This window comes from Lucilia cuprina, chromosome 6 (assembly GCF_022045245.1).
Source record: "Lucilia cuprina isolate Lc7/37 chromosome 6, ASM2204524v1, whole genome shotgun sequence".
Classification (NCBI taxonomy): domain Eukaryota; kingdom Metazoa; phylum Arthropoda; class Insecta; order Diptera; family Calliphoridae; genus Lucilia; species Lucilia cuprina.
The window spans coordinates 42,039,145-42,063,545 of record NC_060954.1 but is presented as its reverse complement, the minus strand read 5'-3'; the positions used below and the strand labels follow the sequence as shown (position 1 = coordinate 42,063,545).

At 30.4% G+C, this 24,401-nt stretch overlaps 3 protein-coding genes across 3 annotated transcripts; 2 read left to right on the top strand and 1 right to left on the bottom strand.

Moving 5' to 3' along the window:
* Positions 1–5,067: 5,067 nt before the first annotated feature.
* LOC111687637 (presequence protease, mitochondrial) lies at positions 5,068–11,145 on the bottom strand. Its single transcript, XM_023450091.2, has 3 exons — positions 10,994–11,145; positions 10,146–10,780; positions 5,068–7,693 (listed from the first exon to the last, which is right to left on the bottom strand). Exons 2-3 carry the CDS (start codon positions 10,694–10,696, stop codon positions 5,167–5,169), a joined length of 3,078 nt encoding a protein of 1,025 aa, XP_023305859.2. The 5' UTR covers positions 10,697–10,780; positions 10,994–11,145; the 3' UTR covers positions 5,068–5,166.
* A 1,148-nt stretch (positions 11,146–12,293) lies between these two features.
* Positions 12,294–12,924, top strand: LOC111687643 (ARL14 effector protein). The gene has a single exon (XM_023450098.2). It carries the CDS (start codon positions 12,405–12,407, stop codon positions 12,804–12,806), a length of 402 nt encoding a protein of 133 aa, XP_023305866.1. The 5' UTR covers positions 12,294–12,404; the 3' UTR covers positions 12,807–12,924.
* Positions 12,925–14,013: 1,089 nt separating this feature from the next.
* On the top strand, positions 14,014–19,857 carry LOC111687647 (cytochrome P450 4p1-like). The gene is made up of 7 exons (XM_023450101.2): positions 14,014–14,318; positions 14,382–14,582; positions 14,658–14,739; positions 17,414–17,529; positions 18,650–18,923; positions 18,982–19,517; positions 19,586–19,857. Exons 1-7 carry the CDS (start codon positions 14,126–14,128, stop codon positions 19,744–19,746), a joined length of 1,563 nt encoding a protein of 520 aa, XP_023305869.2. The 5' UTR covers positions 14,014–14,125; the 3' UTR covers positions 19,747–19,857.
* Positions 19,858–24,401: the final 4,544 nt, after the last annotated feature.

The following is a 24,401-nucleotide window of genomic DNA, read 5'->3' as shown; positions in this document are numbered from 1 at the left end:
GCGATAGCATAATTTCTATGCAATTATCCTGCTTTGGGAATGATCAAAACGGGATTTTTTCAAACATTAAGATACGATAATGGATATATTCAGAGTCAAGATTTGATTTCAGCACTTCAATTCTCAATTCAAGAAGAAGATTTTGTTCTCTGTGTTTTAACTATTTTCAAATTTTTGGGGCTGTGTTTGATCAAACTTATTCTAAATAAGTAAAAAATTATAGTCGGGCAAGGTCGACCATATAATACCCTACACCTTTTACAGAAATATAATGTGATTTAGTTGCCATTATAAAACATTTAAGTTAATTTGTAACTTGCATCCGATATACATACTGAGGCCGTTTATTGTTGAATAAAATTGTGGACATTTAAGGGAAATTTTGATAGAGGCTTTTCATACTGGCTAGGGTCATATGACGACCTATTATTATGGACTTAGTGAGAGTCATTAAGTCTAGTATAGAACTTGGTTTTTACAGCTTTTTGTCGAGCTACGAGTATATTAAACATAATTATGAACTTAAAAGCCCTATTCGGCAGGTTCAGTTGTATGGAGGCTAGGTGAAATAATGGACCTATGTAAACCATTTTCAACAGGTTTCATCTACGGTACCATAAAAGATTATGTGCCAAATTTCATTGAATTATCTCCAAAATTACGACATGTAGTTTGATTACAAAGTTTAAAAACGCTATTCGAGGATTGTATGGTGGCTAATTTTAGATAATGGGCCGATCTTAACCTTTTTCAATGGGCTTTGTCCCTAAGACGGACGGTAGGACGGACATAGCTAAATCGACTCAGAAAATGGTTCTGAGCCGATTGGTATACTTTAGGGGTATAGGACCAATATTATTATGCGTTACAAACATCAGCACAAACCCAATATACCCTCCCCACTAAAGTGGTGTAGGGTACAATTTTTAATTGTATTTTAGTTAGTTGGTTAGTTAGTTAGTTAGTTAGTTAGTTAGATAGTTAGATAGTTGGTTAGTTAGTAAGTTAGTTAGTTAGTTAGTTAGTTAGTTAGTTAGTTAGTTAGTTAGTTAGTTAGTTAGTTAGTTAGTTAGTTAGATAGTTTGTTAGTTAGTTGGTTAGTTAGTTAGTTAGTTAGTTAGTTAGTTAGTTAGTTAGTTAGTTAGTTAGTTAGTTAGTTAGTCAGTTAGTTAGTTAGTTAGTTAGTTAGTTAGTTAGTTAGTTAGTTAGTTAGTTAGTTAGTTAGTTAGTTAGTTAGTTAGTTAGTTAGTTAGTTATTTAGTTAGTTAGTTAGTTAGTTAGTTAGTTAGTTAGTTAGTTAGTTAGTTAATTAGTCAGTTAGTTAGTTAGTTCAGTTTTTAATTGTAATGATCGTATTGAGCGAGAAACATTACCACATATTTTCTTAAAGAACTTTACTGATGAATGGGAAACCGTTCGATAGAATCCCATATGCCCCTCAAATGAGTAATTGTTGCTGCAATCAGATAAATAAATCTTATTCTGTTAATATATTCGTATGAATGTGTCGTATCCTTTGGAAAGCCGAATTATACTGAGAGCTAAAGTTGTTAATATGTATGTTAACTGAGATGAACATATTTTTGGACAGACAAAAGGTTCATAAAGGAGTCAGCTGATACGTCTAATGACTGCTTTGTGATATAGACATAACTAAATGTTGTTATTAAAGAAGTTAACCTAACGAATGGAGAAGCGTTCGAAATAACGGTGGCTGAATTCAAAATAAAGGCAAAAGAATCCTATAAGAGGAGTGACTGTGGGATGGTGTGAAATAAATAAGATGCAAAATATGTATATTGGCCCCTATTCTGCATTTAAATTTGAATCGAAATTCTTCATTTCGATTCGACTCTCCGCCACATAAACAACAACTTACAAAAAACGTAGGTACGATCGTAACGCAGAATACACACATTCGTAAAACATTGAAACGAAATTGTATTGCTTCTTCGTTTTCTTACGATTTAGTTTTTTATTGGAATATCTTTTTTCGATCGTTGCGTAACTGAATGCGTAAACGTAATCGAAATGCAGAATAGGGTTGATTAGGGCTATATGAATCTATACTTGTATATATACTCGTATTACTTAATATGTCGGAAGATTTCTCTTGCAATTATCGAATATATGAGGAATGTGCTGGGTTGAATATAATGGAAGTATATCTTGTCCATTCAGATGTGTTCAAGCTCGGCTCTGGTCATACGAAAGTTGCGTAACGGACAAGCAATGGCCAGAGATTAAAAAGCTCGAGTACTTAAGCAAAATGTTAATCTATATATATAAAAGAGTAGCGTTACTGACTGACTGATTCATCATCGCACAGCCCAAACGGCTGAACATAGAATCATGAAATTTTACAGTAGATGTGTTTTTGGTTATGTAGATCCATTAAGGAGGGATTTTTGGAAATTTGCACATTTACGGGTAAAAAGGGGAAAAAACGAGTAAAACAGGTATTCTTAAATATCTTACATAATATTAGTGATACAAGAAAAAATTTAAATGCACCTGTATCTACTCTTAAAATGAGCAGATGGGTGTCTGGTACTTTTTTGAAATTCGTACTTTTAAGGGGTAAAAATGTGTAACAAAGGTGATTTTGATACCTTTTTCAGCCCTTTATAACTTTTAAACTAATTAACATAATCAAATTTTTCTAAATATTTTGGATGCATCTCTCAAAATTATGAGACACCTGTTTTGTACTTTTTTAAAATTCAGTCCTTTTTGGGTGTAAAAGGGACAACACTGTATTTATGGTACTTTTTTTTAGCACATTAAGAAAACTTTTTCGGTTTATTGAATTATTCATATTAAATTACGGACTAACTCTGTAATATTTATTGTAATAAAATTTTTGCTATTTCACTGGGTAAAAAAGTACCAAAAAGGGAAAAAACGGGAAATTTAATTTTATTCAAACTCATTGAGCCAACTATTATAAAATTTCAAAAAGTAGTTTATTTACTCACACAAAATAAGATTTTGGTATATTATTTTGGAATTCGAGTACTAAATTCGAGTAAATTGTTTGGTACCTTTTTTAAAGCACAATTTTTCTGGAATAAATGAATGCAGATTTGAATCGTTTGAGTTTTATCTGTGATATATATGTAGATTTAAATACGAAACATTTTGTAAACTTAAGTCTCGAAAAAGTATACTTCTAAGCGAAAAGGGGAAACATTGTACTCTTTTTATTAGTACTTTCCACTTAGGTAAACTTTATTCCACTTTTGGTACTTTTTCTTCCTTCAAATTATACTCTATGTACAATGTTATTTAATATGAACTGAAAACACATGATTATTAAACATACAAGGGTCTCATTGAATAAGATCCTTTAAGAGACAACTTTTTAGTACTTTTTATCTCATAAATTGTAGTTTTTATACCCTACATCACTATAGTGGGGAGGGTATTATGCGTTTGTGCTGATGTTTGTAACATACAAAAATATTGGTCCAAAAGTATACCGATCGATTCAGAATCATTTTCTGAGTCGATTAAGACAAGTCCGTCCGTCCGTCTGTCCGGCTGGCTGTCTGTCCATGTAAACATTGTGCGCAAGGTACAGGCCGCAATTTTCAAGATAATTTGATGAAATTTGGACCAAGCATGTTTTTTGGCACAGGGACAAAGCCTATTGAAAATGGTTGAAATCGGTCCATTATTTTACCTAGCCCCCATACAACCGTACCTCCCGATTTGAACTTTTTATGCCATAATTACGTCAAATATTCTGCTATCTCTCTAAAAATTGGCATAAATAAGTTTTACATAAGTATAAATGACACTGCAGATTTTCGTAAGGATCGGCCCTTATTTGACCCTAGCCCCCATACAAACCCCCCTTCAAAAAATGTCTTAAACGTCTAAAATTGACTTGTAACCATTTGTATCGCAATGAAACTCAACAAAACTAACTGTTATTTAAAAATATATCCTTTTCCCAAATTTACCGAGGATCGGCCCAATTTGACCTATATAAAGCCTCATTTGGAAATTTTAGTTTTTTTATCAATAAATTGCATGAATATTTTGGAAAAATATTCAACATAAAAGTTTCTTTATAAAAAATAAAAATGTTAAAAATATACTCATGGTGTAGGGTATTATATGGTCGGCCATGCCCGACTATACTTTCCTACTTGTTTAATTTTGTAAAATATTCAACCTAGGAACATTAATTTTAACATACATGGTCTTGACTGAATAATATTCTGGAAGTGGGAACAATTTGATACTTTTCTATTATTCAAATGGATTCTTTATAATGGTTAACCGGAACACACGGTCCTTATTAAATGAGAATTTATTGAAAGAGATCTTTGTACTTTTTCGTTATTCCGATGGTACTTTTTGATATTTTTACGATATTGAACATAGTTAGGGTAGCGAAGCACCCAGGGTATGCTAGTACCCCATAAGAGTGTGGGAACAAGGTACACAAAAGTAATATGCATTTATCTTTTCCCGAAAACATCGGAACATTTGCAAACCAACAACTATAAATGAAATACACAAAATTATTTTATTTTTAACATTTCGTTTATTACTATTTCTAATATATGTTTTTATTTAAGTGTATAGTTTAACATTTCAAAAATGTTCGATTAACATTTTTTTCATTCTCTTGTTTGCAAGTGCAAACTAAAAAAAAGAAATAACTTAACAATTAACAAATTTAGTTTATTACCAATTTTCTGTTACTTGCTGAAGAATTTTAAAGATTTTGAAAAATATTTCATAAAGTTTTCAATTGCAGATGCAACAGGTGCAAGTTAGAAAAATTCAATTAAAAAAAATAAAAATTGAAAACAAAATTTAAAAAAAGATCAGTATTAAAAAATAACGAAAGCAAAATTTTCCTTTAAATTAAGCAGCAATTAATATTAATAATTAAATATATTTAATGAATATAAACGCAGATTAGTATATACTAAAATAAAGTATAAAATGTGAATATTTTTATACATAAAAAATACATTACATAACAAATATTTATAATAATAATAAAAAGTAAAAAGAACAGCAAAACAGTCAAAGGAAATTTTTTTCTTTTTACAAAATTGATCACTACGACTGAGGGATTTACAGTGAAACAAAATCATAAGAAAAGGAAAGTTTAAAATTACATCATAGTATAAGTTAAAGGGTTTATTGAATAGTCTTCCATTTTAATTTGGTAACAGTTTCCAATTCTTTATTTTCCGGTCCCAATATACATTTACCATAATAGGCGGGCGCTGTTTTAAAGTATTTCTCCACCACTTGTTGCAATTCGTTCATGGTAACGGCCAGCATACGAGAACGATATTTCATAAACATTTCCTGTGAAACGCCATACAAAAAGAAGTCTATACCCATATTGCCGGGTGCTATGGGAGCATCTAATTGCTGTAAGACACCCAATTTGGCTTCAAATAAAGTTTGTTCAGTTATTTGAGAATTGTTCTCTTGCAGCCATTGATAGGTGTTATCAAAGGCTTCGAGTGTTTTTGTTGAATTAGGATCACGGTAACTGAAAAAACTAAATATGCCATCAGAGCCCAATTTAGCACCAGCACCATAAGCACCATTTTGTTCTCTAACTACCGGCAATAGATATTTGGCTGAAATGAGTTTGGCTAAAACTCTGAGAGTAGGATGATCACGGTGTGTATAGGGTACGGTAAACATGGCCTTGGCACAATAGTTTACTGGTATGTTCATAACAAAATGTTGACAACTGGGCTCTAAAAGTTGTACCTTATTCTCTACCTTTTCCACAGCATGTTCGGGCAAATCATTAAGGAACTGTTCGTAATGCTTGATAAACTCTGGATAAAATTCATCGGAAATATTGACAGCTGTGCGCATGGACTTTTTATTGAATAATTTTTGACCCAATAACTTTAAATTATCCATGATTTGTTGTGTACTATGATTCTTAACATATTGTTTCATATGCTCTATATGCTCAACACCAGCCAACAAAGACTTTAGTCTAGCCGAATCAGTAACAAGACCAGCACAAGATTGCATAGCATATAAATGACCTGAATTGGCTATGCCCACAGCTATGCTGGACATATAGTTGTCTATTAACATTTTAACACGTTCCTCATCGTCCATTTTGTAATTCATTAAAAGTTCTTTGCTTAAATCGAACATATCGGGAACATTTTTATCCAAAGCATGAGTGGTCATTAGTATACCCAAATTATAGGTTTTGCTGTCGTAGATATTTTCAGCAAAATGTAGTTTAAAGTTAATGCCAGCAGTCTTGGAGAGCACAAGTTTATCGAAATCTCTGTAGTCATAATTCTTAGTGCCCATATCGTTGATTATATTGCAGAAAAGCGGTATTAAAAGCATTTCCTCTTGGCTCAAGGTGGTGCCATCAAAGTAACATTTGAAATAGGAAATTTCATTGGTTTGTACATTGCACACCTGTGTGGGCACCTCCTTTATTTTCACCACCTCCAGAGGTTCCAATTTGGCAGCTTCCTGCACATCTGTTAACTTAAGACAAGGCAATATATCAACATTAGGTATGGCCTTTTGTGCTTCTTCCAATTTTAAACCATTTTCATAGATTTTTGTTCTTTTCTCATGATCCAAAGACATGATTTTTTGTTTTAACAATTCCAACTCAGCAGTTTTGAAATTATCTTCATAGGTATCATCCGGTGACATGGTTAAGGTTAATCTATGAGTATTATTGGCAAAATACTGGCCGACTTTCTTTTGTAAATAATGAGGATCCTGTTGCAATTGTGAGCGGAATTGAGAAATCATATTAGAAACTCTTAAATTCTCTACCACATCACCCTCATGATTCCACAAGGGTGTTGAATTGAACAATAGACCCAAACCAAATTGTGGCGATTGGTGTTTCAAAGACAACTCAATATTATGCAAAACACTTTCGATATGTTGCTTATCGAAACCCTTTTCCATAACCTCCTTAATGGTGGCATCATATAATTCTTGTGCTCGACCAAAATCTTCTACTCTCAAATCTTGCAAACCCACACAGAAGAAGGTATCCTTAATTTGTGGATCAAAACCGGTTGTCTGATTATAACCACCCGAGAAATTAGGTTCTATCCAATTGCGATAGAAGGGCGAGTTAGGACCTCTTACCAATAGCTCCGACAAAACATACAACACAAATGTCTCTTGTATATCGGTAACATCGGACATAAGCAAAGCAATAGCTATTTGATTTTGTTTCTCGAATGGTGCTCCCATATTATCAAAACGACTAGAGATATGTACATTACGTGGTTTATCCCATCTTGGCTGATTTGGTATACGACTGTAGGAGTTATCAATATGTTCATATTTACTCAAATACTCCTTATCGACATATGACAATGTTTTGATTAAATCAAAAGAGCCATAGGTATAGATGCGAGCATTACTGGGATGATAATATTTGCGATGAAAATCAACTAGATTGGCATGAGTTAATTTGGGTATTTCCAAGGGATTGCCACCCGAAACATAGCCATAGGTATGATCGGGTAATAGATTATTGAGCAGATTTTGACCAAACACAGAGGCATTTTCCGAAAAGGCTCCCTTCATTTCATTATATACCACACCCTTGATAACATATTCTGACTCTTTGTCCTTTAGATTGGAATGTTCAAGACGCCAGCCTTCTTGTAGAAAATCTAAATATTCTAAATTGGGTCTGAAAGTAAAAAAAAAGAAAAATTTATAAAATTTATTAAAAAAAATTTTAATATTTAAGCGATTTTTATAAGAAGATTAATTAGTTAATGTTTCATAAAAAGTATTTGTTTAAAACGTTTTTCATTTATTTTATATGCATTTAATTAAGAACTAATTAATTAGATTTATTTTGCATTAGGCAAACTTTTTAAAATTTGAACATTAACATGATGTTTTTCTTAACTTTGAACAGACAGCTGGTTATTAATTTTGTTTTGGCAAATATTCAACATAATTTATTTTACTTTAATATTTTTATGTGATAACCAAGTCAAAGATCAAAGGAAATTTTAAACGATTTTTTTAAATACTTAAAATGATATATTAATCGATAGAAACAGATTTTAAGAAAATTTTATAAATTATGATTTTATTTCATAAGATCTGTAGAACAAAAGCGTTTATCTTAAGTTCTTAAGCAAAAACGGTTATTGAACCTAGGAATGTTTTAAAGACAGTTTTTATTTGCAATTGTTGTTGTTTTTGTTGTTGTAACAGCTAAAACTATACAATAATCTAGTTGGGGGTTATACGTTAATGTACGGGCCTAAGAAGTGGATGCGTCTATAAATCCAATGGAGATATGTGGTGGGTGTCATAAGTGAAGGTGACCACACTGGAGCAGCATAATTAACCACTGACAGATCAATCGTTTTTTAGGTAGCCAACAAGGTTTCTTTATGCTCTGCCAGCTAGCGCTTTGCTATATGTGCTTGATTGCATTGGCGTGAGTTAAGGAAGTAAAGAGGGTGGTGCATGGTCGGAATTTGGACTTTATCGACCACGATGCCAAGGTTTAGGTTTACTTCCTTCGTCCAGGTGGTAAAAAGAGTTGTTGATGATTTCGCTGGTGAAAATTGCAGGTTACGCGCAGTGAAGAACTGATGTATTTCGTGGAGATAACCATTCATTTAATTGTTGTTGTAACAGTTCGACTGTGACTAATACATAGTTCTATCTTTCTTTCCTTGAAAAAGAAAAAAAGATAAAAGCTTGTTCCGGAACGTAGGTGTTATTATCGTAAGAATTGTTAATGGTAATAGTTCAAATGTGGCCAACCTGTGATTGATACAGATGTCGCTAAATTGTACGCTTTGGATGGCTCATTCGGAAAGATCAAAATTGTAGTGAAAGCGGTTTTTATGAATAGTTGTTGCTTTTTAGAGTTTACATCACTTGGACGAATAATTCGTATCATTTCGGAAATTTTGTTTTCATCTCAACATATCTTCCCTTTACGAAACCTGTAAACTGCGAAGTGGATACAAAGCGCATGGAAAATGAAATTTTGTTGGCAACATACGTAAAAGGATTAGCCGGTTAGTGGTTGCTTTCAAAGCTGCCGCAGATGTCATGTTCACCAACAGTTAATCGATCCTGCGAGGCATGTTAAAAGGAAAAACTTGACAACTGATTTGTACGACATTTATAAAGACGCTTTCAATACATTCACATAAACTGGGTTACAGTATACCACTAGAGTTTCGTACCAGATCGGTTCTGGTACAACCGAGGTCGAGATTAAGGCTTAACTTTCAAAGCTGATAAAATGGTGTTCGACGGACGTCATGTTGAACAGCAGTTAAATAAACCTGCGAATAATTTCAAAAAGAAAATATCCTTAAAGATGCTATCAATACATTCACACAGACGGGGTTGCAGTATGCCAATGGAGTTTCGTACCAGATCAGTTCTGGTACAATTGAGGTCGGGATTAAGGCATAACTTAAAGCAGCCAAAATGCTGTTCGACGGACGTCATGTTGACCAACAGTTAAATAATTTTGCGAAGCATTTTAAGAAGAAAACATTGACAATAATCTCCAGGATATTTTGGATCGATTATTGTGCACAGCTGATTTGTACGACATTCATAAAGACGCTATCAATATATTTGCAGAGAGGGGGTTGTAGTATACCTCCAGAGTTTCGTATGAGATCAGTTCTGGTTCAACTGAGATAGTAAGACATAATATATAGTATTCCCGCATTGACATGGTCTAAAAGAATGCTTAATTTGTCATCAGTAACGCCATTATACCCACTACATATTCAACTGCTTATTTAACCCTACTTTCACAGTATTTACGCATAGACAGGTCTAAAAGAAAGCTCAACTTGTGATAGGTATCCTCATGATACCCACCACATATTCAACTGCTCATTTTACCCTAGTTTACCATGTCCAAAGAATTTATACACGCATACACATGCACATAATTATTAATATGGTCTAGATTTAGATGTTACAACAACAATTGTTTTAATTTAAATAATAGTTATTGGAAAAGACATAGTTATACTTTCATAACATATATAATCCCTCAACAAACAAACATTAAATCATTTCCTTATTTCAATTGCAGTAATAGTAAAAAACATGAAACTTAAAATAAAACTTCATACACTCACCTGAACACAGCATCCAAATAGATTTTCTGCAAATTTCTAAAATCAGTCTCGTTCATTGAGGAGAAAGGATACATAGTATAGTCCGGACCGGTCATAGCATTCATAAATGTAGCCACCGAACGATTGAGCATTTTAAAGAATGGATCTCTAACAGGATACTTTTTCGAACCGCACAACACACTATGTTCCAAAATGTGCGGTAAACCAGTCGAATCAAAAGGAGTTGTGCGGAAATTAACAGAAAATACATTGTTGGCATCATTACGATCCAAATACCACAATTCTGTACCAGTGACCAAGTGACGGAAGGTATAGGACATTATACCAAATTCGGGTACATGTTCAGTGCGTACACATTCAAAGCCTTCATATTTTTCACCCTCCTTAAATTTACGATCTAATTGTGTGATCACTGTGGGTGTTTCGAGATTTATTTTACCCTTAGCCGCTGGACGCATATCCTGGCCAGTGCTGACTATTTTCGAATAACATAACTTTTGTCGTATGTTCTGGTCAATGACCGGCTTTATGAACTGCAAACGTTTTAACATTTTCCTGCTGCTGCTGCTTTCTTTGTTACAATTTCAGTTTGTTTTATATTCTTTCGTTCAGTTTCGTTGATTAAGTTCTTGTTTCTATAAAACAAAAACGTTTGATAATATTCTTTTTTTATACTTTTATTTTAATTTAATAAATTTCACAAAATACACACACTGTTACATCAGCACGGCGACATGTTTAGCATAAAAATTATTTTGTATTAAATGTCTGCCGCACGTTTTTAATAATTTATTTATACTGTTCAATTAAACACTGCGTTTTACGCTTTTTATATGGCATTTACTTACCGTTTTCAGTTATTTTTTTTAATTTATTTATATTATTTACTCTAAAAATAAATCAGAAAATTCTAATTGCAACATGGAAAAATCGTGAAAACAAAAATTTTTGACACTTTTTGGTGTGAGAGGAGCAAAGTCCTGCGCCAAGTAAGTGTTAACGGCGGCGGCGGTTGACACTTAAAATCTCAGCGTCGGATTAAATATTCAGTTGTGTTGTTTTTAGTCTTAAGCGATGTTAAAAATAATAGGTAATTCTTGGCGGTCTAGACTTCACATGATATAATATTACTTCAATAATATCGTATTACAATTCTTTATAAACTAACTAAATGCATAATAATTGCAATTTAATATGTTGTAAGTACGGTTCTATAGTTAAAACGAAAAGTCGACTTTTTGCATTTTATGAAAAGTCGACTTTTCCACTTTCGACTTTTTGTATTTAGTTAAAAGTCGATTTTCCGACTTTTCGACTTTTTTCATTTAATTAAAAGTCGATTTTTCGACTTTTAATATTTTATAAATAGTCGACTTTTTCGACTTTTCGACTATTTTCGACTTTTGACTTTTTTCGACTTTCCTACTTTTTTCGACTATTTTCGACTTTTTCCGACCAGAGTTAAAAATTTATAAAATTGCCCGAAGCGTAAATTTACTTTTAACATTATATTATTATTATTATTATTATTATTATTATTTATTTATAAAAAATTGTATTTATATTTTTATATTTGTTGCAATTTTTTGAGTTTTTTCGACTTCTTTTTATTTTCGACATTTTCCGACTTTTTCCGACTATTTTCAACTTTTTCCGAATTTTTCGACTTCTTTCGACTTTTTCCAACTTTTTCCGACTTTTTTCGATTATCCGACTTTTTGACTTTTCGACTTTTATTTAAAAAGTCGACTTTTCGACTTTTTTCATAGACGACAGTCGAGTTATCAATTTTTTTAGATATTACAGATTTATATTCTTTTATATATACACTTACATTATTTAGTGGTGCAGAAAAGGTTAAGTGGGTTTCTTAAAAACTTCTGGCAACACATATGTTCGTGTTTTATGTGGCAACTTTATATATAGTTTATCATTATTGTAATTAGTGATGGTAATTTAGGTAATAGTACTATTTGACTTTATTTATTATATGATTTATTAATTGTATTATTTAATATTTATACTAAAATGAAACTGAAATTAACTTTAATATAGAATATAATAAATATAACATAAATTTATATGTAATACATAAAAACTCTGTTTTCAAGTCCTAAAAAAGTACCAAATATCTCGCAAAGTTACCAACACTATTAATTTGTTATTGTTTTGTTTAGCTTGACATCCAAATATAAAAAACAAAACAATTTTCTAATAAAAAATTAAGTTTATTTAGTTAAATTAATTAAATTCCGTAAAATGGACGACTCCGAACACTCTGAAGGCACTGGAATGCGTATGTCACTACGGGAACGGCCGCGAAAGTTGCATGCTGAACGTCGACTCCGTGAACGTGATGAATTAAAGTTTCTGGATGATTTCGAGCCAGATAAATCGAATCGTGAAAAGCGTAAGCTTAAACGTAAACCACCTACTAACACCCGCAGTCTGTATGATGAGTATGGTAATATACGCCACAATGGCATGGATGTTTGTGATTGCATGGACGATGATTGTCCTGGCTGCTGGTATGATTGCGAAAATTGTGGTTCGAACAAGTGTGGTGTACAGTGTCGAGTAAATCGTAAATTTTTCTATGAATCCATAACATTTGATGGTAAAGATGCAACAATAAGAAATAAACATTTTCCAACTAAATGAAATTAAGGAATTTAAAGGACTTATTATGATTTAATTTTACTTATACGTTTAAATTAAGAATTATACTTTTATATAAATTATACAAAAAAAGTCTTAAAAATTATACAAATAAATACATCATGATATAGAACGTTGCAATATATTTTTCTTTTATTTGAGACCAACGTAGGTGAAATTGGTACCTATGTAAGGGCGAGTTTTTCTGATAAAGATAATCTACATTCTTTGTTTAAACCTGGTTTAACATATGTTTCGTGTTTTTCAGTTAGCAGTAAAGTTACTTATTATCGTAGTTTAACTGAATGCAATTAGCCAATTAAAGTCAAGTTATATGTGAGAAAACACAATTAACAAAAACAATAATTTCGGAAGAACAAAAACTTAATATTTTAAGTAAATTGCAATTTTCTGATTTGTTTTGTTTTCTTTATTATTGTTTTAAATGTTTATTTAAGATTTTTCCAAAATTTTTCATTTTAAAAAAGTATTACATATTTGCATAAAACAGCTGTTCATTGTTTATGTCTCTGAGTGAAAAGTTGGCAATACTAACAAAATCAACTAAACTTAAATTCATAACTGAAAAACACAATCATCAGTTAAAGTCCGCCTAAATTTGTTCCGAGTTTAATCTAACAGCAAATTAAGCCTAGTTTAACTGAGAAGTAATAAACCCGCCCTAAGTATGTTTATGTGTTTATAAAACGAATTTTAACTAAAAAAAACCCAAAATGACTTTATTAAGCGTTTTATACTGAACTAAACTATAGACTTGACTATATAAAAGATTTTTGCCATGAAAGATCTTGTTTCTAAAATCAATCAAAAAGCTATTTTGGTTTCGAATAATACTGCATCTTTCTTTAAAATATTCAAATTATTGATAGCTTTGTTCCAATAGTTATCGATTTTACAGTAAATTCTTGCATTATGTATCAAAAAAATTAAATCATTCTAATATTAAAATTTGCAAATCATATTTCTATTCATTTCTATTCATATTTTGGAAAAAATTCAATTTAAAATGATTCAAACCATAGAGCATCCACTGTATTCCCAAGATAATTCCCTATTTAAATTACTATATACTACAGTAATTCTCTTTATAACCGGCAGTACAAATTCTCTTTTATTTCAATATCACATTTATAAACATTTGTGCATAATTACAATTGAACTTGACAAATAGAGAATTCTTTTTTTTATCAGTTCAGTTTTAGAACAACCATCAACCAATAAACACTATAGTTTTTTATTAGTTTTAATCTCTTCCCGTTTAAATTTTACACTATTATACTACATAATACGTCAAAAAAATAATGCTATTTTTACTAGCAACAACAAGTTTGTTAATAATTTTCATAATATGGCTAATAAATTTAAATCGTGATTATGAATTGACTTCTTTAACGAGAAAAATCAAAACCGTTGATGGTTCACCTTTAAAAAATTCCGTAGCTATTGGCTGTGGTTTTTGGGGCAATAGCTATGATTTGATTTCCATGAACTTGGGTAATAAAAAAAGCAACATGCAAAATTTAATTTGGCAAATGTAAAAATTTATTAAAATTTTAGAACAAATGTTCGATTATTCACGTATATTTGCTAAAAGATATGGACGCAGTTATATACAATACTTTTTTGCCTGTCCCGTTTATAATATCATTGATCCGATTAATGCTGAGCTGATATTAAACGATAATCGTATATTGACCAAGGGTATAGTTTATTCATTTTTGCATCCCTTTTTAAAGACTGGACTACTGACGAGTACGGGTAAGTAGTTATTAAAGTATTAAGTATTAAAAGTAAATATTAAATATTATTTTGTTTTTTTTTTTTTTAATTTAGATAAAAAATGGCATAGCCGACGTCGTTTATTAACGCCTGCATTTCATTTCAATATTTTAACTCAATTTATTGAAATTTTTAAGTGAGTTTTCGTTACTTTTAATTATACCCTACAACACTATATTGGGGAGGGTATTATACGTTTGTGCTGATGTTTGTAACATACAAAAATATTGGTCCAACACCTTAAAGTATACCAATCGATTCAGAATCATGTTTTGAGTCGATTAAGACATGTCCGTCCGTCTGTCCGGCTGGTTGGCTGTCCAAGTAAACCTTGTGCGCAAGGTACAGGCCGCAATTTTCAACATAATTTGATGAAATTTGGACCAATCATGTTTTTTGGCACAGGGACGAAGCCTATTGAAAATGGTTGAAATCGGTCCATTATTTCCATTATACAACCGTAACTTTTTTTATGCCATAATTACGTCAAATATTCTATTATCTCTCTAAAAATTTGTACAAATAATTTTTATATAAGTATAAATGACACTGCAGATTTTCGTAAGGATTGGACCTTATTTGACCCTAGCCCCCATACAAACCCCACTTCAAAAAATGTCTTAAACGTCTAAAATTGACTTGTAACCATTTGTATCGCAATGAAACTCAACAATAGTAACTGTTATTTAAAAATATATCCTTTCCCAAATTTACCGAGGATCGGCCCATATTTGACCTATATAAAGCCTCATTTAGAAATTTTAGTTTTTTTTCAATAAATTGATGAAATATTTTGGAATAATATTCAACATAAAAGTTTCTTTAAAAAAAAAATAAAAATTTTAAAAATATACTCATGGTGTAGGGTATTATATGGTCGGCCATGCCCGACTATACTTTCCTACTTGTTTAATTTTTGTTTTTAATCAAAAGCTAATTGTACTGTATTTGGCAATGTCAACTTTTTATGTACTCTACTAATGTGTTATTTAAGTAATAGGAAAAATTAACCTTTAAAATTGTTAATTAGTGGTCCGGTTTTCTCTTTAGTAGTTAGAATTTTTTAAAGTCGTTTCATATTTACAACATATATACATACATATATATATGTATAATCTTTGACAGATGTGTGGAACCTTTATACTAACTTATGACCAGATTTTTTATTATACTAAATGTAGATCCTTCTATATACAAAACTGTGCAATAAAGTCTACATAGACTAGTCTGAAGACTTGTCTATTTTCCGGTATAAAGTCTAGTCTATTGTCCGGTCTTAATATTAAATATTTTAGTCTTATCTCATGTATATCGTATACTTGTTTACGAGTTTATAAACTGATAATGCTTTAATTCATACATATAGCAGAGAGAGAAAAGAGTTTATTTGATATATGTATGTATGTTATACAAAATAATTATATGTACATTAGACCTGCACTTAAAAAAATCAAAATTTCGAAAAAATATCTGTCGAAAATTTTATATAATAAGTCTCTCTATTAAAATTTATTATCGGCTCATATTTTATCCTTTTATATGTAGATCTGACATCATTGCAATACAATATTTCCTTTCACCGTAACCGCAAAATAATTTACTTTGGGCTGGTTTCTTACTACTCAGTTAAACTAGGCTTAACTTGATTGTGTTTTTCAATTATGGATTTAAGTTCCATTAACTTTGTTAGTATTGCCAACTTTTCACTCAAAAACATAAACAATAAACAGCAGTTTTTTGCAAATATCGCTTTTGTAAAATGAAAAATTTTGGAAAAATATTAAATAAACATTTAAAATAATAATTAATAAAACAAAACAAATCAAAAAATTGCAATTTACTTAAAATATAATGTTTTTGTTCTTCATAATTCATTATATTACTGTTTTTGTTGATTGTGTGTTCTCACTTATTACTTAGGTTTATTTGGCCAATTAAACTCAGGGCGGGTTTCTTACTCCTTAATTAACTCCGAACAAATTTAGGCGGACTTTAACCGATGATTGTGTTTTTCAGTTATGGATTTAGTTATATTAACATTGTTAGTATTGCCAACTTTTCCGACAAAAACCTAAACAATAAACAGCTGTTTTTTGCAAATATCGCTTTTGTAAAATGTAAAGTTTTGGAAAAATGTTAAATAAACATTTAAAACAATAATAAATAAAACAAAAAAATCAGAAAATTGCCATTTAATTCAATTTTTGATCTTCCGAAATCATTGTTTTATTGTTTTAGTTAATTGTGTTTTCTTACTTATAACTTAAGTTTAATTGGCCAATAACACTTAGTTAAACTAATATAATAAATAACGTTACTGTTTACTGAAAAACACAAAACATATATTAAACTAGGTTTAAACAAAGAATGTAGATTATCTTTATCTGAAAAAACCCGCCTTTAAACAAAGATAATAAATAACTTTACTGCAGTAATTCTTTAATAATCTTTATCAGAAAAACTCGTCCTTTATCTTATAAAAGATCATAACAAAGCAAAATTTTTGACTTATGGTCTGGCGTGGAACGAGTGAATCCTGTTTAATATTTACTTAAAGCGGTTATTATAATGCCAATCCTTTAAGAATACGGGAATATTTTGCACATTTCCTAATCCTAGTTCCAAAATTTCTAATGTGTTAGCACTTCCAGTTTATGGTCCATAGAACTTTTAAAAACTATTTTAAAATACAGTTCCATTTCTTTAATACATGCTTTTTAAGTGCACCCTAATTGAGATACTTGTGTATATATGTATTTTATAAAATTGTATTGAGTGTGTATATTTCTTAATAATTTCTCAAATTGCAGACGTGAATCTTTAAAATTTATTGATAATTTGAATGATAAATTAACAGATGGCCGTACAGATGCCGAAATATCATTGAGCGAACTAATACCTCGATTTACTCTCAATAACATATGTGGTAAGTAGTATACATTTGGATAAGTAATAAAGTATAGTACGTCTAATAGAAATACCCTACATTTGTTAAAATAAAGTAAAGTCTTTCATTTGAGATCCTAACTTACATTACCTTTCCAGGTTTTTGAGATTTCAAATGATATATGATAATGAGCAAAGTCAGCTTTATTTATAAAATGTTTGTTATGTTTTCTAAGGGCGGGTTTCTTACTCCTCAGTTAAACTAGGCTTAACTTGCTGTTAGATTAAACTCGGAACAAATTTAGGCGGACTTTAACTGATTGATTGTGTTTTTCAGTTTTAGATTTAAGCTCAGTTAACTTTGTTAGTATTGCCAACTTTTAACTCAAAAACACAAACAATGAACAGCTGTTTTTTGCAAACAATACTTTTGTAAAATGGAAAATTTTGGATAAATGTTAAATAAACATTTAAAACAATAATAAATAAAACAAATAAAATCAGCAAAATTGCAATTTACTTAAAATATTATGTTTTTGTTCTTCCGAAATCATTGTTTTATTGTTTTTGTTAATTGTGTTTTCTCACTTATAACTTGAGTTTAATTGGCCAATTACACCCAGTTAAACTAAGATAATAAGTAACTTTACTGATAACTGAAAAACACGAAACATACATTAAACCAAGTTTAACCATAGAATAAAGATTATCTTTATCAGAAAAACTCGCCCTAAGGGTCTTAAATTTTGGCTTCAAAATATAGGTTTAACATCTGTCCTATTCTATTATACATATTAAGATATCTTTTGCTGAGATATCGACCTTTAAAGTTTTAGCCGCAAAATACAGTTTTTAGGATATCTTCTTTTAAACTTCAAGTCGAGATATCTCAAAGAAAGGACAAAGTATAACATACAAACAATCCTGAAGGCAATGGATGGAACTTTAGAAGGGATTACAAATTTTATTAACAAAAGTGACATTGCTCTGTTCATCTCAAACACAATGAAATATTTTAATATTACCTATTATTACGGTTCGAAAAATGACGGTTCCTCAGACCGACGCTGATATTAATATTACAGATTTTAAATTGTTCGATCATACTCTTCTATAAGATTTTATTTTGGGTAAATTCTATTTGTATTAACAATTTTCAGAAACTGCTCTCGGCGTAAGTCTAGATGATCATTTAGAAGGAGATGATTATCGCCATAATATTACCGAAGTTGAGGAAAGTCTTATGGAACGTATAAAAAATCCTATAATGGTTTATGATCTACTTTACTATACATTCGGAGATGGCAAAAACTACTTAAAGTCCATGGATAAATTGCATAAATTTTCATCGGATATTATAGAAAAACGACGAATTCAAATGGAAAAAGAATTACAGGAACAGCGTAATTCGGAAACAACTGAAAATAATGACAAGTAGGACAATTCCTTTTAAATATGTAAATTTTCAAAAAAAAATTATTTCTTTATTTAGCGTATATCGTAAACAACGTTACGCCATGTTGGATACTATGTTAAGAGCTGAAAAAGAAGGTCTCATAGATCATGCTGGTATTTGTGAAGAAGTTGATACCTTTATGTTTGAGGGTTTCGATACAACTTCCATGAATTTAATATTTACTTTAATGAATTTAGCTCTGTATCCAGAAATGCAACAAAAATGTTTCGAAGAAATGCAACAAGAGATTTCTGCAGATGATCTTAAGGATTTGACAATGTCAGAAATAAGTAATCTAAAATATTTAGAATGTTTCATCAAGGAAACACAACGTTTATATCCCTCAGTACCGATAATAATAAGAGAATGTACAACGGATTTGCCATTGAAAAATAATTTACTTTTACCCAAGGGTACTCAGGTTAATATACATATTTTCGATATACACAGAAATCCATTGTATTATGATGAACCCGAGGAATTTAGACCAGAACGTTTTTTGTCGCCAGAGATGGAAAAGCGTCATCCGTTTGCCTTTATACCTTTCAGTGCGGGTCAAAGAAATTGTATTGGTAAGATTATTTAGTTTGTTTTTTCTTATTGTTGTTCTTTATAATTATAATATTACCTTTATTTTCAGGTCAAAAGTTTGCCATGTTAGAAATGAAGACGTTATTGGTACATGTATTGAAAAATTTCAAATTAGAAGCTGTTACCCACCCGAACTCGTTTCAATTCTCGGCTGGTATATTAATACGTACTAGAACTAATATCAAAATTAAAATAAAAAGACGCCAATAGGTTTAAATGCAAAATTTTGTGTTAAATAATACAATTTAAGAAATGTATATTTTTATTTAGTTTAGTTGAATAAAGTAACTCACTGGTATTTCTAAAATCACTGATATTCAATCCAAAAAGTTTTTTTGAAAAACACATGTTATTGATAGGAATAACTTTCAAATCCAATGCTAATTACACAGGCTAACAAAACTTGTGAAAAGTCGAAACTCAGAGACTAAAGTATCTCTTTTTTTTTGCAATATAAAGATATGACGAAGAGTATCACCATTTTGTAGTGAAAATTGTGAAACATTGATGAAAATCATTTTGATTTAAAACAAAGGCGAAATAAAATACAAAGTTTTGTGTTTGCAATTTTTTTACTGTTCCAAAACATAGGAAAAGATATCTCGAAGACGAAAAAAGTTATGACAAAGAATACGTTTATTGGTAATATACTGAACTTTCAGACAACACTGCAACGTTTTAAAAAAGCTTTCTTCGCAAAGTTATAGAATAGTTTTTTTTTGAATTTACTTACTATCTAGATAGTTAGATCTATCTATCTATCTAACTATCTATCTATCTATCTATCTATCTATCTATCTATCTATCTATCTATCTATCTATTTATCTATCTATCTATCTATCTATCTATCTATCTATCTATCTATCTATCTATCTATCTATCTATCTATCTATCTATCTATCTATCTATCTATATATCTATCTATCTATATATCTATCTATCTTACTAGTTAACTACAAGACACAGGCATTAATTGGGGACTAAAACGATTAAAATCGGATAAGTTGTTTAGAAAATATACGATGTCAAATTTATTGCTTATTAAAAAAGAACATAAGAAATATAAACTTTGAACACCGATAAAATTTGATCCATAACGAGTTTTGAAATTTTGGAGAACTTAAAGTTCTGTATTTACATAAAGAATGTGTGTTCCGAATTTCATCGAAATTGGAAAGGGTCACGTACAAAATCCTACTTTTTTGTTCGATTTTTTTTTTTTTTTTTTGAAATAACCCTATAAGTAACTGTATAAAATTTTAAACTTTTCTTTATTGTGGGACCTTTGTGTTACATACAAAACCATTGATGACAATGCAATATTATTGCTATTTTCTAATTACTCGTAATGTAAATAAGATAAGATTATGTTAGGGTAATTACTATAATAATATAATTGTTAAACAAATTTACAATAGTAGTTTAACTGGTGCAATGCTAAAACATAATATTTGTTAAATTTTAAGCACTTTGCTGTGAAGGGCCTGTTTTTAAATATTCTTTTAGCATCTCATCATCTTTTAAGTATTTTCCAATACAGTACAAACTCGATTTACCTGAAATGTATAATAATTAAAAGATTTTAAAGATCACTTAACGACTCACGATTTTTTTAATAAATAAAAAAAGAATATAGAGTCAATATTAGATGATACTACTGGCAAATTCGGACAAATTAAATATTTTGACCTCTTTTCACAAATTGTTTAAATCAATATAATTTTACGCTATGGAGTCTGCAGAGCTTAAAAGTTTCACATTGCGTAAATCGAGTGTCAGCACAATTAATGAATATGCCTTTCAATATCAAACTGTTTTTTAATTGTTAAAAGTTTGTCTATAGATTTGTATTGTAAATGAAAACTAATTGAAAAATATATATTATTTAATGTTGTTTTAAAAATTCAATCGTCATCTTCTTCCTTTTAATATATAGCGAATTTTAGAAGCTTTACAATAGAAGTTATAAAAACGATATATATTCTCATTCAAGTTTCGGTTGCAGATCTTTTAATAGACCCAACTATGTTCCAATAGTAGACTGTTTAAAAAGTCCGTCTTAGGTATCAAATATATGATCTATAACCGTCTCGTTGATCTCTTATTGTTTAACCCATTTAAGTTTTAACAAATCTTTATAAAATATTAATTATTTAATAACATTATTAATTATTTTTAATCACTATATAATAATTAAATGAATATACATAAATACATACATAATATGAATGTATATAAAAATATAGTGTCAAATCTTATCTTAAGTAAAATACAAAACTTTAGGGTGTATTAAAACAGATAGTACAAATTGCAATGTCTGAGTATGTAGTTTGTATGTCACATATACACTCGAAAAGTTTTCAAAGTAAATTTTACTATTAATGTTTTTGTTCAGACTATAATTTTGCTTTTAGTATAGACTGCAGTCAGAGTATATCCCAGTTAACAGTTTACTTTATAGTTCAAACTATAGTCTAGAGTATATGACAGACTATAGCGTTGTTCATTGTCTAGTCTATAGTCTAATCTATATTCCAGAGAATAGTCTAATCTATTCTGTATTCTAGTCTATAGTCTAGAATATATTAATATAATTACGATAGTCCAAAAAAATAGTATTGTCCATAGTCCAGACTATAGTCTAGTCTTTAGTTCTGACTATAGATTATAGTCTATTCTATAGTCCAGTCTACACTCTATTCTATAGTTGAGATTATTGTCTATTCTTTAATCCAGATTATAGTTCAGACTAAAGTCTAGTTTTTTAATCAGGATCATAGTCTATTCTAGGCTAGAGTCCAGACTTTATTCTATAGTCTTTTTATTGTGCATATTATAAGGTTGGTTGGTTGTTAATGCTACAATAGATGCACCCACGTCCTTTTGGTCCCTTTGTGATAGCTGTAAGTATATTAAAAAGAAGAGAAGAAGAGAACATAGAAAGTTGTATCAAGAGATGAAATAGATTAAAGCTATTAATAGTAGTTGTATATACTGAGAGACTGAGATTAAGATAGACAGAGGGAAATTGAGAGGAAGGAGTCTTGAACTCGAAAGAGATACTAATTAGTGCTATTAGAGTTTGTATCATCAAAGTAACCGCAATGACTAATGAAGACGTTCCCACGACGAATCTCCGCTCCGGAACGAACCGGTTCTCAATCGGCCAAAAATTCTCAACTCAGCAAAAGCTGTATCAACCGTAAGTTTTTTCCCCAGGGAAGAACATTCAGTTATAGCCAACCTGTTACAACCATTAATAAATCTAAGGTGTTCTCCAGAAATCGATGTCCCAGATATCGAAGTCGGATGTCCTCCAATGCAGGACAGTAACAGAGAAGATGTTTGATTGATTCCTCTTTTGTTGTAAGGTAATTCAAGACCCATTGGTTGGTTACCAAATTTACATTGTCCTGTGATGACAACTCTAATATTGCTGAGTTGGGTTCGGCTATGTCTTGGCTTTGGCCATATCTTCTTTGTTCTTCGCCATCCTATTTAAGAATATCTTGCATTTCTGGACTAGTCGTTATGTAGGGTATGTACACCTGTCACGGACTTAATTGCAGCTAGACTGTCTACTGATTTCAAATTCTAGAATGAAAATACCTTCTCCTATTCGTTATCTATGTATACGGATAAGCTTCGTGGAGAGCGATCTCTTTCCAGTCCCGAATTTTCCGAGATGACGAAACTAAAGTTTCTCTGGAGGATGGGTTTAGGGACGCATTAATCAATATTTAACGATATATTGCTTTATTGCATTTAGTCTAAATGCCTTAGAGTGGGTTTCTTACTAATCAGTTAAACTAGGCTTAACTTGCTGTTTAATTAAACTCGGAACAAATTTAGGCATTTTCAGTTAACTTTGTTAGTATTGCCAACTTTTCACTCAAAAACATAAACAATAAACAGCTGTTTTTTGCAAATATCACTTTTGTAAAATGAAAAATTTAGGAAAAATGTTAAATTAACATTTAAAACAATAATAAATAAAACAAAACAAATCAGAAAATTACAATTTACTTAATATATTAAGTTTTTATTCTTCCGAAATTATTGTTTTATTGTTTTTGTTAATTGTGTTTTCTCACTTATAACTTGAGTTTAATTGGCCAATTACACTCAGTTAAACTAAGATAATAAGTAACTTTACTGATAACTGAAAAACACGAAACATATATTAAACCAGGTTTAACCACAGAATGAAGATTATCTTTATCAGAAAAACTCGCCCTTAAACAATTAAGTTTTTGTTATTCCGAAATCATTGTTTTATTGTTTTTGTTAATTGTGTTTTTTGATTTGTTTTATTTATTATTGTTTTAAATGTTTCTTTAACATTTTTCCAAAATTTTTCATTTTACAAAAGTATTGTTTGCAAAAAACAGCTGCTCTTTGTTTATGTTTTTGAATGAAAAGTTGGCAATACTAACAAAGTTAACTGAGCTTAAATCTATAACTGAAAAACACAATCATCGGTTAAAGTCCGCCTAAATTTGTTCCGAAGTTTAATCTAACAGCAAGTTAAGCCTAGTTTAACTTAGGAATAAGAAACCCGCCTTTAATTGGCCAATTACACTCAGTTAAACTAAGATAATAAGCAACTTTACTGATGTGGATGGATTATCTTTATCTGAAAACCCCGCCCTTAGTGGATGCTATTTAACTGGTCAACAAGTCTGTCGGGATCCAGTTTAGCAGGACCTATTTTATAGTCCAGAATATAGTATAGACTGTATAGTTCAGACTGCAGACTATAGTCTAGTTAATAGACGAGACTAGTTAATAGACGAGACTAGTTAATAGACGAGACTAGTTAATAGACATGGTCCAAACTATAGCCGATGGTCAAATCTACAGT